Consider the following 13,254-nt stretch of genomic DNA (forward strand, 5'->3'; position numbering starts at 1 on the left):
AGGGGTTCGACTCATGTAACTGTGCCTGCTTCTACTGGGAGCTGTTAAAGCATCTGCAGTTCAAGTTGTTTTCTCTTCTGCTTTTGAGTGTTAACTGACACCACCCCTCTGGGCTGGGCTTTCAGGAAGTGCTGCTGGAGCTGCTGGAGCAGTGTGTGGATGGCCTGTGGAAAGCGGAGCGTTACGAAACCATCTCCGAAGTCTCCAAACTGATCATTCCGATTTATGAGAAGAGGAGAGAATTTGAGGTGGGTGTTTGCCAAGCTGCTTGGCTTGCAGCAGATCATCTTCTGCACATCTGAGAAAAGAAGAAAAGGAAAACCAGGAGGCTTTTTTTTATTTTGGATGTTAAGAGTTACTGAGTTGGTGTCAGGAGAGCACACGCGGTGCTGGAGTGCGGCAGAGAAGAGCAACCAAGCTGGTGAAGGGCCCTGAGTATAAGTCTGATGAGGAGCAGCTGAGGGAGCTGAAGGTGTTTAGTCTTCAGAAGAGGAGGCTGAGGGGAGACCTCATCACCCCCTGCAATTCCCTCAGAGAAGGCTGGAGCCACGTGAGGGTTGGTCTCTTCTCACATACAGCAAGTGACAGGACAAGAGGAAACAGCCTCAAGTTGCCCTGGGAGAGATTCAGCTTGGATATTAGGAATAATTTTTTCCCAGCAAGGGCTCTCAGGCACTGTCCCAGGCTGCCCAGAGAGCTGCCAGAGTCACCATTCCTGGAGGTGTTTCAAAGCTGCCTGGATGTGGTGCTGAGGGACATGGTGCAGTGTCACTGGCTTAGCAGCGCTGGTGGCATTGTGAGCTCTGGGTGAGCTTACACTTGATGATCATAGAATGGTTTGAATTGGAAGGGACTTCCAAGGGTCATCCAGCCCAACCCCCCTGCAGTCAGCAGGGACATCCTCCTCTAGATCAGGTTGCTCAGAGCCTTGTCCAACCTGATCTTGGATGGGGCCCAGGGATGGGGCCTCAGCTACCTCCCTGGGCAACCTGTTGCAGTTTCTACCACGCTCCTGGTGCAGAATTTGCTCCTCACATCCAATCTCAATCTGCTCTGCTCTCATTTCAAACCATTGCCCCTCATTGCCTCTGTAAGCAGTCCCTCTGCAGCCTTCTTGTAGCCCTCTTCAGTACTGGCAGGCTGCTGTTATGTCTTCCTGAAGCCTTCTTTTCTCCAGGCTGAACACCCCCAGCTCCCTCAGCCTGTCCTTGTAGCAGAGGTGCTCCAACCCCCTGATCATTTTCATGGCCCTCTTCCAGACCTGCTCCATCAGCTTCATGTCCTTCCTGTGTTGAGGGCTCCAGAGCTGAGCACAGCACTGCAGGTGAGGTGATATCAAAAGTCTCTTCCAACCTCAGTAGTGCTATGGTTCTGTGAGTGCTGGTGATGAACCAAATCAATGAAAGCAGTGGTCTGGATAGTAATCATTAAACCTAAAGACACAGAAGACTTGTAGTGACTCATCCCCACTTTCCCTCCCCTCAATGGAGCTGTCCTCATGCCATGTGCTCATCAAAGCCAGATTCTTTTTGAGACTTGAGGCATTTTGAGGGTTAAAAAAAAGTGTGAGAACTGTTCCAAGAAAGGACTACAACTGCAGGTAACTCAGTGGCAAGTGGAGAGGAAGGAAGGAAGCTGGAACCAGCTCTCTGCCTTGCTCTTTCCCAGCACCTGCTGTCACCTGTGCTTTGCTGAGGCTGTTGCTCAACTGCTGAACAGATCTCCTCTTTCCCTTGAAGGAATAGACTAGACTAGACTAGACTAGAATAGAATAGAACAGAATAAACCAGGTTGGAAAAGACCTCAGAGATGGTCGAGCCCAACCTATCCCCCAGCACCATCTGATCAACTAAACCATGGCACCAAGTGCTTCATCCAGGCTCTTCCTAAACACCTCCAGGGATGGAGACTCCACCACCTCCCTGGGCACCACATCCCAAGGGCCAATCTATCTTTATGGGAAGAACTTCTTCCTCACCTCCAGCCTGAACCTCCCCTGGCACAGCTTGAGATTCTGTCCTCTTGTTCTGGTGCTGGGTGCCTGGGAAAACAGATGAGCCCCCACCTGGCTACAACCTCTCTTCATGGCTCTTCAGCAGAGCAGCATCCAGCTAGATCACTGAAGCTAGAGGAAGCTGTGATGTATTTTTTCCACCATAAAGCTGTAAAGTAATCTGTAAAGCGGTAAAGTGGTCCAAGCTGCTCAGTCCTTCAAGGCTGGGCACCGTGCCCAGGTGGAGGCTCAGCCTTCTCTCTGAGGGTGCTGCCACTGCTGCAGTCTGTGGTTCCTCTCAGCCCTGAAGCTCAGCATGTGCTGCAGTTTGTGGTTTGCAGAGGAAACTCCATGCATTCAGCCTCTAGAAACCAGTCTGAATTCTCCAAAGGAGTGTGTTCAGCTATCTCAGTAGCTTCCATTGTTAGCTAGAATCTGCTTTAATGATGCCAAAATCTGATTTCTAGAAACTTACTCAGCTGTACAGAACACTTCATGGAGCATATGCCAAGATATTGGAAGTAATGCACTCAAGGAAGAGGCTTCTTGGAACCTTTTTCAGGGTGGCCTTTTATGGACAAGTAAGTATGGGTTGGACATGATGATCTTGAAGGTCTCTTCCAACCTGGTTTATTCTATGTATAGCCATGGGCTTGCCAGCTACCCCTCAGCAGGTGCCTTGGCCCCTAAAGCTGCTGCTCTGTCAGGGCTGAAGTTGCAAAGCCTGCTAGCTTCTGGTACAGCCCCTGGCACATCCACCTGAGTGTTCTCATACCCTTGAGGTGAAGCTTTGTGTCTCTGTCCAGGAGCACTTCATTTATGATCCTGGTGCTGGGCTTTTCTGCTGAGCTGAGCTGGTAGGAAGTGGCTCAGTGGGTCCCCAAAACACCAGAATTGTTGTAGTTGTAGTTTTGTAAGTTCCACAAGCACAATGTAGTGTGCATAGTATACAACCACTAACAGTATAAAGCTATGGGAGAGAAACAGGACTAACATTTTCTTCTACAGACAACTGCTGCTCCCTTCTAGATGTTACTAAAGGCTATGGAGAAGCTGGAGGCAAAATACCTACCAGTGCTGGTTCCATACTTGTCGAATTCTTTGTTAGCTGGAAAAACGGAGGACAAGCTCAGGGTCCCAGGAGGGAGGGTGGTGTGTGTCATACCTGCTGAAGTCCTCTGAGCCCAAAAGCAGTTGTGGCTTTGTTTTTTTCCTCCATCTCTAGCAGGTAATCTGATCAAGTGTGTTACTCCTCCTCTCCTTTCTCTCTCTGAACTACCTGCTGCTCTGTAACCACAGGAGAGATGCAGAGCCCCCCTTTAGAAAATGCTGTGTAAGTGAGGCTGGCCCTGCCTTTCCTCCTTCCTTCTTGTAGAGGATATGGTGAACACCCCTGAAACCATCTTGGGTTCGTGCCTCTGAACACCTCTGTCATCACAGGCACAACTTACCAGAGCTTTGGCTTTTGCTGCAGCAAACATTGTGATTTTCCTTTTGTCCCTAACTCCAGCTTTGGGGATGCAGAAAATACAGAAGGTTAGAAATAGGCAAAAGGAAACAACTGCCAGCTGAAGTCACTGGATCAGCCTCTAAAAGTTAGCTCTCTAGCATCTCACAAGCACCACTTGAGCCAGCTGTGCACTTCAGAGCTTTTGCCAGGTTTGCCAGCAGGAGCAGGGAGGTGACCGTGCCCCTGTGCTGGGCACTGGCGAGGCCACACCTGCAGCCTTGGGTGCAGCTGCAAGGCTGCACTGAGCTCTCCCCAGAGCCTTGTCTTCTGCAGGCTGAACAGCACCAGCTCCTGGATGCTGTCCTCAGAGGTTACAACCATGGTATGCCCAGGTTACCAAAGACACTGCTGGTGATCCCAGAGCTTGCTTTGTGCCAGCCTGCAGCTTCTCATGCCACAGCTCAGTACTGGCTCAGGGCCTGCAGTCAGTGTGGTCATGTAAGGACTGAGAGGCTCAGGCATGTGCTGCATTGAAGGTGAGGTGATAGGGGTCCCTTGGCCAGATGCAGCTTGTTTGGCACCAGAGGAGGTGCTTCCTGTGCCACACCTCCTTGTCTTCCCTGTCTGCTGGCAGCCTCTAAAACTGAGCTCTCTGTCATCTGACAAGCAATGCTTGCTGCAGTTGTGCACTTCAGAGCTGTGCCAGGTCGACATCCCAGCTACACACAGACAGTTCTGAGCCTCTCTCACAGCTGCTGACTGGAAGAGCTCCCCAAAGCATGCAGCTTTCCTGCTGTTCCCATGACAGGGAGGACTGGTGCTGCAGGAATCACCTGTCTTGCAGTTTTGTCTCTGTTTACAACAAAGGCACCAAGTTCCACTTCCCTGAATACAAGAGGACTCAGAGCAGAGGGAACCCCTTTCTTTCTTTATTGCTTGTAGTCCCTTTCAGCCTACACAAAATCCTTCTCTCCAGTCTGCCCTTGTGGCTCTGCTATCAGGGCTTTCCAGGTTCAGGGAGGCTTTATGCAAGCCATAACCTTCTAAACCTTCTTGCCTTTCTGAAATGTTACTAGAAACTTGCTTCCAAAGCAGCAAATCTAAACTACAGTTTCCCAAGTGAAGAAACCCAGCTGTTCCTCACTGCTTGTTTGTGATTAATGCCAGGCATTCTTTGAAGAAGAAGATGGGAAGGAATACATCTACAAGGAACCCAAGCTGACAGGCCTCTCAGAGATCTCCTTCAGACTGCTTAAACTTTATGGAGAAAAATTTGGGTCAGAGACTGTAAAGATCATCCAGGATTCTAACAAGGTAGAGCTCAACACTGTGTCCTGCAGCATCCTCCTGGCTGCTCATGGCTTGTGTGAGGATTGGCTTCACTGGGTTAAAAACTGGCTGGGCCTAAAGTGTGGTGGGGAATGGAGTTAACCCCAGATGGTGGCCAGTCAGTCAGCAGTGGTCCCCAGGGCTCAGTGCTGAGGCCACTTCTCTTTAATGTCTTTATGAATGGTCTGCATTGAGGGGATTGAGGCACTCTCAGTGAGCTTGCAGAGGACACCAAGCTGGGTGGGAGTGGTGATCTGCTGGAGGGTAGGAAGGGTCTGCAGAGAGAACTGGCCAGGCTGGGCCCAGGAGCTGAAGCCAATGGAATGAGATTTGCCAAGGCCAAGTGCTGGGTCCTGCACTTGGGTCACAACAACCACAGGAACCCTTCAGGCTGGGGGCAGAGTGGCTGGAGAGGTGCCCAGCAGAGAAAGGCTGAACAGCACCAACTCCTGGATGCTGTCCTGAGAGGTTACAACCATGGTATGCCCAGGTTACCAAAGACACTGCTGGTGATCCCAGAGCTTGCTTTGTGCCAGCCTGCAGCTTCTCATGCCACAGCTCAGTACTGGCTCAGGGCCTGCAGTCAGTGTGGTCGTGTAAGGACTGAGAGGCTCAGGCATGTGCTGCATTGAAGGTGAGGTGATAGGGGTCCCTTGGCCAGATGCAGCTTGTTTGGCACCAGAGGAGGTGCTTCCTGTGCCACACCTCCTTGTCTCTGTGCCTGCTAGCATGTGGTCAAGGCATCACAGCTGAGGTCAAAGGGAGGATTTGGTTTGGTGGTCACCAGCGTGCAACAGGGCTGGGTCAGCAGGGAATTGGTTTCAATCAGATCCTAGGAGACAAATGAAACAATTATAAGTGAAGTTATGACCTTTGCCCTCCTAGTGAGTAACCCTCCTGTTTCCCAGGTCAACATCAAAGATCTTGATCCCAAGTATGCCCACATCCAAGTGACCTTTGTGAAGCCTTATTTTGAAGAGAAAGAAATTTCAGAGAGAAAGACTGAGTTTGAAAGGAATCATAACATCAACAGATTTGTTTTTGAAACTCCTTACACTTTATCTGGGAAGAAGCATGGCAGTGTGGAGGAACAGTGTAAGAAAAGGACCATCCTAACCAGTAAGTGCATCAGGCAGGTTCTATCAACAGGTGGTTACAGACTTTTCCAGCTCATGAGAACATCCCTGGAGAGTCAGAAATGCTCTCAGCTACTTAGTCAGAATTCTGGTGCCATGTTCTAGGTGGGAGGGTGCTGTACCTTTGTGTTTCTGTGTGCAGATTTTTGCAGATTTTGGTAACTTCCAGCCTTCTTTGGGGTTTAACACACCCCCAGTAAAGCCCTGTGGGTAAGGACCTACCAGATGGCACCAAGCTGTGTGGTGGTGTTGATGCACCAGAGGGACCGGATGGCATGCAGAGGGACCTGGGCAGGCTGGAGAGGTGGTGCCCAGGTGAACCTCCTGAGGTTCAACAAGAGCTCTGCACCTAGGCTGGAACAATCCTCACTGGCAGTACAGGCTGGGGGAGGAGGGGATAGAAAGCAGCCCTGAGGAGAAGGGCTTGAGGGTGCTGGGGGGGGAGAAGCTGAACAGGAGCAGGCAGGGTGAGCTTGCAGCACAGAAGGCAAATCCCAGCCTGGGCTGCATCCAAAGCAGCACTGCCAGAGACCCAGAGAGGTGATTCTGCCTCTTTGCTCTGCTCTGCTGAGACCTCTCCTGCAGTGCTGTGTGCAGCTCTGGAGCCCTCAGCACAGGAAGGACCTGGAGCTGATGGAGAGGGTCCAGAGGAGAGCCATGAAAATGCTCAAGGAGTTAGAGCAGCTCTGCTCTGGGGACAGGCTGAGGGAGCTGGGGGTGTTCAGCCTGGAGAAGAGAAGGCTCTGGGGAGACCTAATAGCAGCCTGCCAGGACCTGAAGGGAGCTACAAGAACGATACAGAGAGACTGTTTGCAAAGGCCTGCAGGGACAGGACCAGGGACAATGGCTTCAAATTGGAGAACAGATTTAGATTGGATATCAGAAAGAAGTTCTTCACTATGAGGGTGGTGGAACACTGGAACAGGTTGACCAGAGAGATGGTTGAAGTCCCATCCCTGGAGGCATTCAAGGTTGAGGCTCAACAGGGCTCTGGGCAACCTGATCCCCTTGGGGATGTCCCTGCTGGCCACGGGGAGGTCAGACTGGATGAGCTTTGAAGGTCCCTTCCCTCCTGGACCATTCTATGATTCTCTGAAGAGTGCTGCTGTTTGCATGACTTCTCAATCTGTACTTTGCTGTTTCTGTCAGCATTGAACTCCTTTCCATATGTCAAGAAGAGGATTCCAGTCAATTATGAACATCAGGTTAACTTAAAACCAATCGATGTGGCTACTGATGAGATAAAAGACAAGACCGCAGAGCTGCAGCAGCTCTGCTCTGCTGCTGATGTTGACATGATCCAGCTGCAGCTCAAACTGCAGGGCTGTGTTTCTGCACAGGTAAGGCTCCGTGGCCCTTCAGAAGCACATTCCTGACCACAGCCCAGGGTTAAGTCAGCTCTTCCCAATGTTTCCTTCCCAGGACTTAAGAGCTGCCTCATTCGCAACTCGGCAGCCGTCAGCCTGCCGGCACAGGGCTGCACCAGCAGCTGGATGCTGGTACAAAACATTTTGTCCAGTCAGGTCCAAAGTAACTGCACACTGGTTGGCCACAGGTAGATGCTGAAGTGTGTTTAGCTCTCAAAGGCTGTGTGAACACAAACAGCCTTTCTGTGAACCTGGCTTCCCAGGCTGGATAAATGACCTCACAGCTCAGGCCATCTGCTTTTCCAAAGGCAAACGAGAAGGAAGTGTGAGGACACAGACTGCATCCCTGTTTTCATCTTGTCTTCATTTTAAGGAGTGAGGCAGATGCACTTCAGCCCTTCCCAAAGGAGTGAAGGAGAAATGCTCCACACTGGATTGTAAAGCATTAGAAGCTTGAATGGAAACACTGTTCATAACTACACACAGAAGCATACACAAAATTCACAGTCCACCTTGGCCATGGTTCTCCAAAAACCTCCTTAGGCCAAAGCTTTATAGTCCACCTGGGCCACACTTCTCTCAAACCAGGCCAAAGCCCCCAGGCCTACAATGCCCCCCGCCCCCATGCCTCTCTACCAAACCCAAGTGATGCAGCTAAAATTCAGCTTGCCAGCTCCAGGCCCCAGCCAAGCTGCTCTCGGGCCCACTCCCCCACCTAGCAAAGATAAGGGAGCCCACAGCAGGAAAAGGGACAGAGAACAGGAGAAGAGGGGGCCGGGCAGCTTGTGCTGTTGCTTATAAAGGGGAGATGCAGGCATTAGAGGAATGAAGTACAAAGGATTACACTTTCTGGTGTGAATCTTCCAGACCATCTAGTCCCCTGGAAGACTTCTTTGTGGTTCTTAAAGGCTTCCAGCCTCAAACCATAACACATCTCCATTTATCTTTTGATCTTTATAAAACCTAGATGAAAGAAGCCCTACTATTCAGCTTTTGAAGCTTCAGGTGCTATTAGGAATGCAGAGTTAGAGGCATTCAAATAATATACTAATGTTGGGGGGTGTGGTGGTGAGAGAAGGTCTCCCCCCACACCCCCCCACGGCTGCCTGGGCCGGAGGAGCCAGCGGACCAGAGCTCGGTTTTACAAGCAGGATGAGGTGCAGCGAGTCTGTACACAATATATACAGAGATACACAGCAAAGAACCAGTGAGGAGGGTCCCCCCAATGGCCCCTTCTCCCCCTACCTCCCTTTTTTTCCCCAAAAAGCAGTAATTATCAAGGAGGAAATTCTGTTAGCTCCAAGCCTGCGCTAAGGGAAGGAAGGAATTCGTTTCTTATCTCCTTAGCTCAAGGTCAGCTCCAGCCAGCACAGAAGGAAGACAGCAGCTGCTCAGGCAGACTGAAAACAGACAGGCTGAAACTCAAACTGAGCTAAAGCTAAAATGTGAAGTTACATTCTGCCAATCTACCAATGAAATTCGTTTAGAGGTATCTTTGTTTCCCTTTTCACAGCAAAGCATTCAGCCAGAGTGCCTCAGCAGCTGGCCCTCTCTTAAAGGTGTCGCCTAAAACTCTCACGGGGCGGGGGTCGAAAGGAATTGTTGTTGCTCCCTTCACAACTACCTTCATCAACTCAGCAGAAGCTCCAGGATGAATCATTTCTTGTTTCTTTGGCTCTAGGTTAATGCAGGTCCCTTGGCCTATGCCAGGGCTTTCCTAAGTGACAGCCAGTCCAGCAAATATCCTGCTAAGAAGGTGACTGAGTTAAAAGAAATGTTCAGGTAGGATTTCTGATGTAAGAAAAATCAGCTGGATGGAACTTGCTGCCTGTTTTGCTCGTGGTTTTGTCTGTCTCCAAAAGCAGCAGATGTGCCTTCTAAAGGCCCAGGTCTCCTGGGGTTGTGGGTGCTCAGACACCTGAAAAAGAAAAAACAATGGGTGGAAGCTGAGGCAGAGGAAGTGCCATGGACACAGGAGGAAACATTTTGTCCCTGTGAGGGTGCCAGAGCCCTGGAGCAGGCTGCCCAGGGGGGCTGTGGAGTCTCCTTCTGTGGAGATATTCCAAGCCCACCTGGCTGTGTTCTGTGTGGCCTGCTCTAGGTGCTCCTGCTCTGGCAGGGGCTTGGACTGGATGTACTTTCAAGGTCCCTTCCAACCCCTGACATTCTGTGATGCTGTATGTCAAGAGTTCCTAAGCTCAGGGCTGTGATCTCCATGGAGAGGTTTGCTTGAGTCACCACATGAAGAAGCCAGAGGTCTTGTCTGCAAGGATCTCTCAGACTCCTCATTGTTTGCCAGCCTTTCCAGAGGGATGTTTCAGTACATAAAGATGTACCAGTGGTGCCACAGGTGCAAGACCACTGTGCTGCACTGCAGGCATCTCCCATCTCCTGAGGATCCAGGCTTGAAGGAGCTTCAGCAGAAAGCCCAGTATCTGTTACAGCCCTTCCCCATTCCCTGATCCACTATGCCAGGGGTGCTCCAAACATTGGAGAAAAGGGGGAAACAAATGAAATTTGCCTCTCTGGCTGGTTGGCTGGTTCCTTGAGTAGAAGACTGGGGTATGGTAATGCCCAAAGTTCATTCTTTTCCTCCCCAGGAAATTCATACAAGTGTGTGGAATTGCTCTGGAGCTCAATGAGAGGCTCATTAAGGAGGACCAGGTGGAGTACCACGAAGGGCTGAAATCAAACTTCCGGGACATGGCGAGAGAGCTGTCTGACATCATCCACGAGCAGGCACGTACCCCGTGGCAGCTCAGCCACCCTTCCTGCTGTTAAGTGTACAAGAGAGGCCAGAAGCTGAACGTCAGGGGGAAACAATACCCCTGGGGGGCTCAGTTCATCCGGGGTCCCAGCCTGGTGCTGGTATGCAGTGTGCAAGGTGGGAGTCCTGGCTGGCACGTACCACGGCTTTACAGATTGCATCAGCTTGGAAGGGACCCTCAAGGGGCACCTTGACCAGCCCCCTGCAGGCAGCAGGGACACCTCCAACTAGAGTAGGCTGCACAGGGACATACCCAGGCTGATCTTGAATGTCTCCAAGGACTATGCATCTTTGGTTAGGTTCCCTCGTTAGTCTGGCTCACGGGCACCATTTTGCTGGTGTGCAAACTGCCAGTGAAATCAAATCAGTGTTTGGCCTATTCCACAGGCTCGTTTCCCCCACAGGCACTGCCTCCCCTGTGTACCCCACTGCTGAAGTCTGCTCAGAGATGGTCCTTCACAGGAGCTGCCACCTGCTTGTTCTAAGCTGTTTGCATTAAACCTTTCCAAGGCATTTCATTTGCATGCAGCTGCTGGAAATTCCACAGCAGTCAAATCAAAAGCAAATGGCTCGGCAACACAACAGTTAAGGGGACCTTGGAACAAAGAAGGGTTGTTAGAGCACACTCCCATTGCCTTGATAACTTTGCAAATTCACTGCTTTGTGTTTGGTTAATGGGCAAAACGTTGCAGCCACTGAAATGGCACAGCTCAGGGCTCCCGGGGAAGGACACACTTCTCACTTTCTGCTTGTGTTGGATCAGGAGGCAGCTTAAAGATCACGTTCAGGAGCGCTGGTCTTTGTGATTATTCAACGCATCGGGAGCACTGGGTCCAGTTCTGGTCCCCCGAGTTCAAGAGAGTGTCCAATGCAGGCTATGAGGATGATGAAGGGACTGCAACATCTGTGTGATGACGAAAGGCTGAAAGCCCTGGGGCTTGTTTAGGCTGGAGAAGAGAAGGCTGAGATCAATGATCTGATCAATGTCTATCAGTACTGAGGGGTGGGTGTCAAGAAGAAGGGGTCAGGCTCTTCTCAGTGGTGTCCTGTGACAGGACAAGGGTCAGTGGACACAAACTGGAACCCAGGAGGTTCCACCTCAACATGAGGAGCAACTTCTTTGGTGTGAGCATGACAGAGCCCTGGAGCAGGCTGCCCAGAGAGGTTGTGGAGTCTCCTTCTCCAGAGACTTCCAAGACCCATCTGGATGTGTTCCTGTGTGGGCTGCCCTGGGTGACCCTGCTCTGGCAGGGGGATTGGACTGGATGGTCTCTGGAGGTCCTATCCAACCTGTACCTGACTTGGACTTTGTGTTGCCATCATATGACCTAAGAACCTAACACTAAACTTCCTGGAACATGTTCTCCTCTACTGCAAAATCACTCAGTTAAAGATGAAAAGCAAACAACATTCATTTAGGGTCCTCATTGCCAAGGACATTCTGCTTTCCTAAATTCTGTCAGTGCCCCAAAAGGACATGGGCAGAGGGCTTGGCTGGAGATAGCAGGGCAGATGCAGGGTAACTCACAGCGTGAGCCTGTGGCCTAGCTTCAGGGCTTTTAACTTAGGGAAGTGTAAAGATTAAAAATGGATAAACTGCAGCTGGAGCAGGCCCAGAGAAGGGCAAGGCAGCTGGGGAAGGGTCTGCAGAACAGGGTTGGGGAGGAGCAGCTGAGGGAGCTGGGGGTGTTGAGTGTGGAGAAGAGGAGGCTGAGGGAGACCTCATTGCTCTCTGCAGCTCCCTGAGAGGAGGCTGCAGTGAGGTAGGGGTTGGGCTCTGCTCCCTAGTCTCAGGTGAGAGAAGGAGAGCAACTGGCCTGAAATTGTGCCAGGGGAGGCTTAGGTTGGAGAGGAGGGAAAATGTCTTTGGTGCCAGAGTGGTCAGGGCCTGGCAGAGGCTGCCCAGGGAGGTGGTGGAGTCCCCATGCCTGGAGGTGTTCCTGAACCCTGTGGCCATGGCAGCTGGGGCCATGGTTTAGTGGCCATGGTGGGGTTGGGCTGCTGGTTGGCCTCAATGATCATGGAGGGCTTTTCCAATCCAAACCATTCTCTGATGCTCTCTGGAGTGTTCCAGAAATGGCTAAACTGTTCTCTCTCATTCCTTTGACATGCTGCCTTTGTGAAACAGCTTTGAAGACCAGGTTGGCTCTCTCTTCTGCATGTTTTTTTTTGAGCAGCTTAATGAGCCAGCATAAGCCTGTACTGAATCTTGTGGTGCTTTTCTCTCTCCCAGATCTACCAGGAAGACACAGTGCATTCCCCCTGGATGCAGGACTCCCTGCACGTCTTCTGCGCCATCAGCGGCACGGCTGGTGACGGAAGTTACTGCTCCCTCCGAGCCGCTGCCGACCTCTGAACACACCGACTCACACTGCACACAGCTTTCTCAGGAACACTTGGAACCGTGCAAGCAATGTCTGGAACAAAACAAAAGCAAACAAACAAAAAACACCCAGCCCCAAACAGGATGAGCAATGATTCCAGCTTTATCTCTCCCCCCACGCTGAAGCTGCCAATGCTTTCAAACAGGGTGCTTGCTTCTTTTGCTGAGCAGCGTTGAAAGTGCCTGGACATTGCACCACTGCGCTTCCTTCCGCTCTTGGTTGTTGTTGATGGGTTTTGCTGGTGGCTTTTATTAACCTAGATGCAGAGGAGGCCGTGGAGAGGGAGTTGTCTGAGTGTCTGTGCAGCTGCTGACCTCTGGGGCCCGGCGGCACCGCTGCCCTGCAAAGTTGTACAGTGGGATGTAATAAAATGTGAAAGTCCTTTGTAAATAGAGAAGGAGCAGAGAGGACACAGAAGTTAGCTTCATCATCTTTGCTGCTAAAAGCTTTGCCGGGCAGGGCACGTGAAGGAGAAATTGTAGTCACTAAGTAACAGCCATTCCCCCTCTCACAAGTGACCTGGGGGTCCAGATGCTTCTGTTGAACTCAGAAAAAATCATTAAACTTGTCCTGCTCTGGAATGATTAACTCCTGAATCAGAAATGATAAGCACTGTGGTGAAGTTGAATGTCTAAAGCTGTTTGGCTTTCAGTTAAAAATTCAGCTTACCCAGTGTTGATTTTGTTCATCTTTCAGCCACTGGCAGAGGCTGCCCAGGGAGGTGGTGGAGTCCCCATGCCTGGAGGTGTTCCTGAACCCTGTGGCCATGGCACTTGGGGCCATGGTGGGGTGGCCATGGTGGTGGTGGGCTGATGGTTGGACTCAAAG

The 13,254-nt window shown here is 51.1% G+C and overlaps 1 protein-coding gene across 1 annotated transcript in view; it reads left to right on the forward strand.

The window, feature by feature from the left end:
- Positions 1–12,478, forward strand: part of DOCK11 (dedicator of cytokinesis 11) — a 119,276-nt gene extending 106,798 nt beyond the window's left edge. Inside the window, exons 46-53 of the mRNA XM_054169378.1 lie at positions 126–248; positions 2,461–2,574; positions 4,611–4,757; positions 5,681–5,891; positions 7,058–7,248; positions 8,957–9,057; positions 9,876–10,014; positions 12,276–12,478. Coding sequence (XP_054025353.1) covers positions 126–248; positions 2,461–2,574; positions 4,611–4,757; positions 5,681–5,891; positions 7,058–7,248; positions 8,957–9,057; positions 9,876–10,014; positions 12,276–12,398 — 1,149 coding nt within the window. The 3' untranslated portion in view covers positions 12,399–12,478. The remainder of the gene's footprint in view (positions 1–125; positions 249–2,460; positions 2,575–4,610; positions 4,758–5,680; positions 5,892–7,057; positions 7,249–8,956; positions 9,058–9,875; positions 10,015–12,275) is intronic.
- Positions 12,479–13,254: the final 776 nt, after the last annotated feature.

The sequence above is a fragment of the Dryobates pubescens genome, chromosome 18 (assembly GCF_014839835.1).
Source record: "Dryobates pubescens isolate bDryPub1 chromosome 18, bDryPub1.pri, whole genome shotgun sequence".
In the NCBI taxonomy this organism is placed as follows: Eukaryota; Metazoa; Chordata; class Aves; order Piciformes; family Picidae; genus Dryobates; species Dryobates pubescens.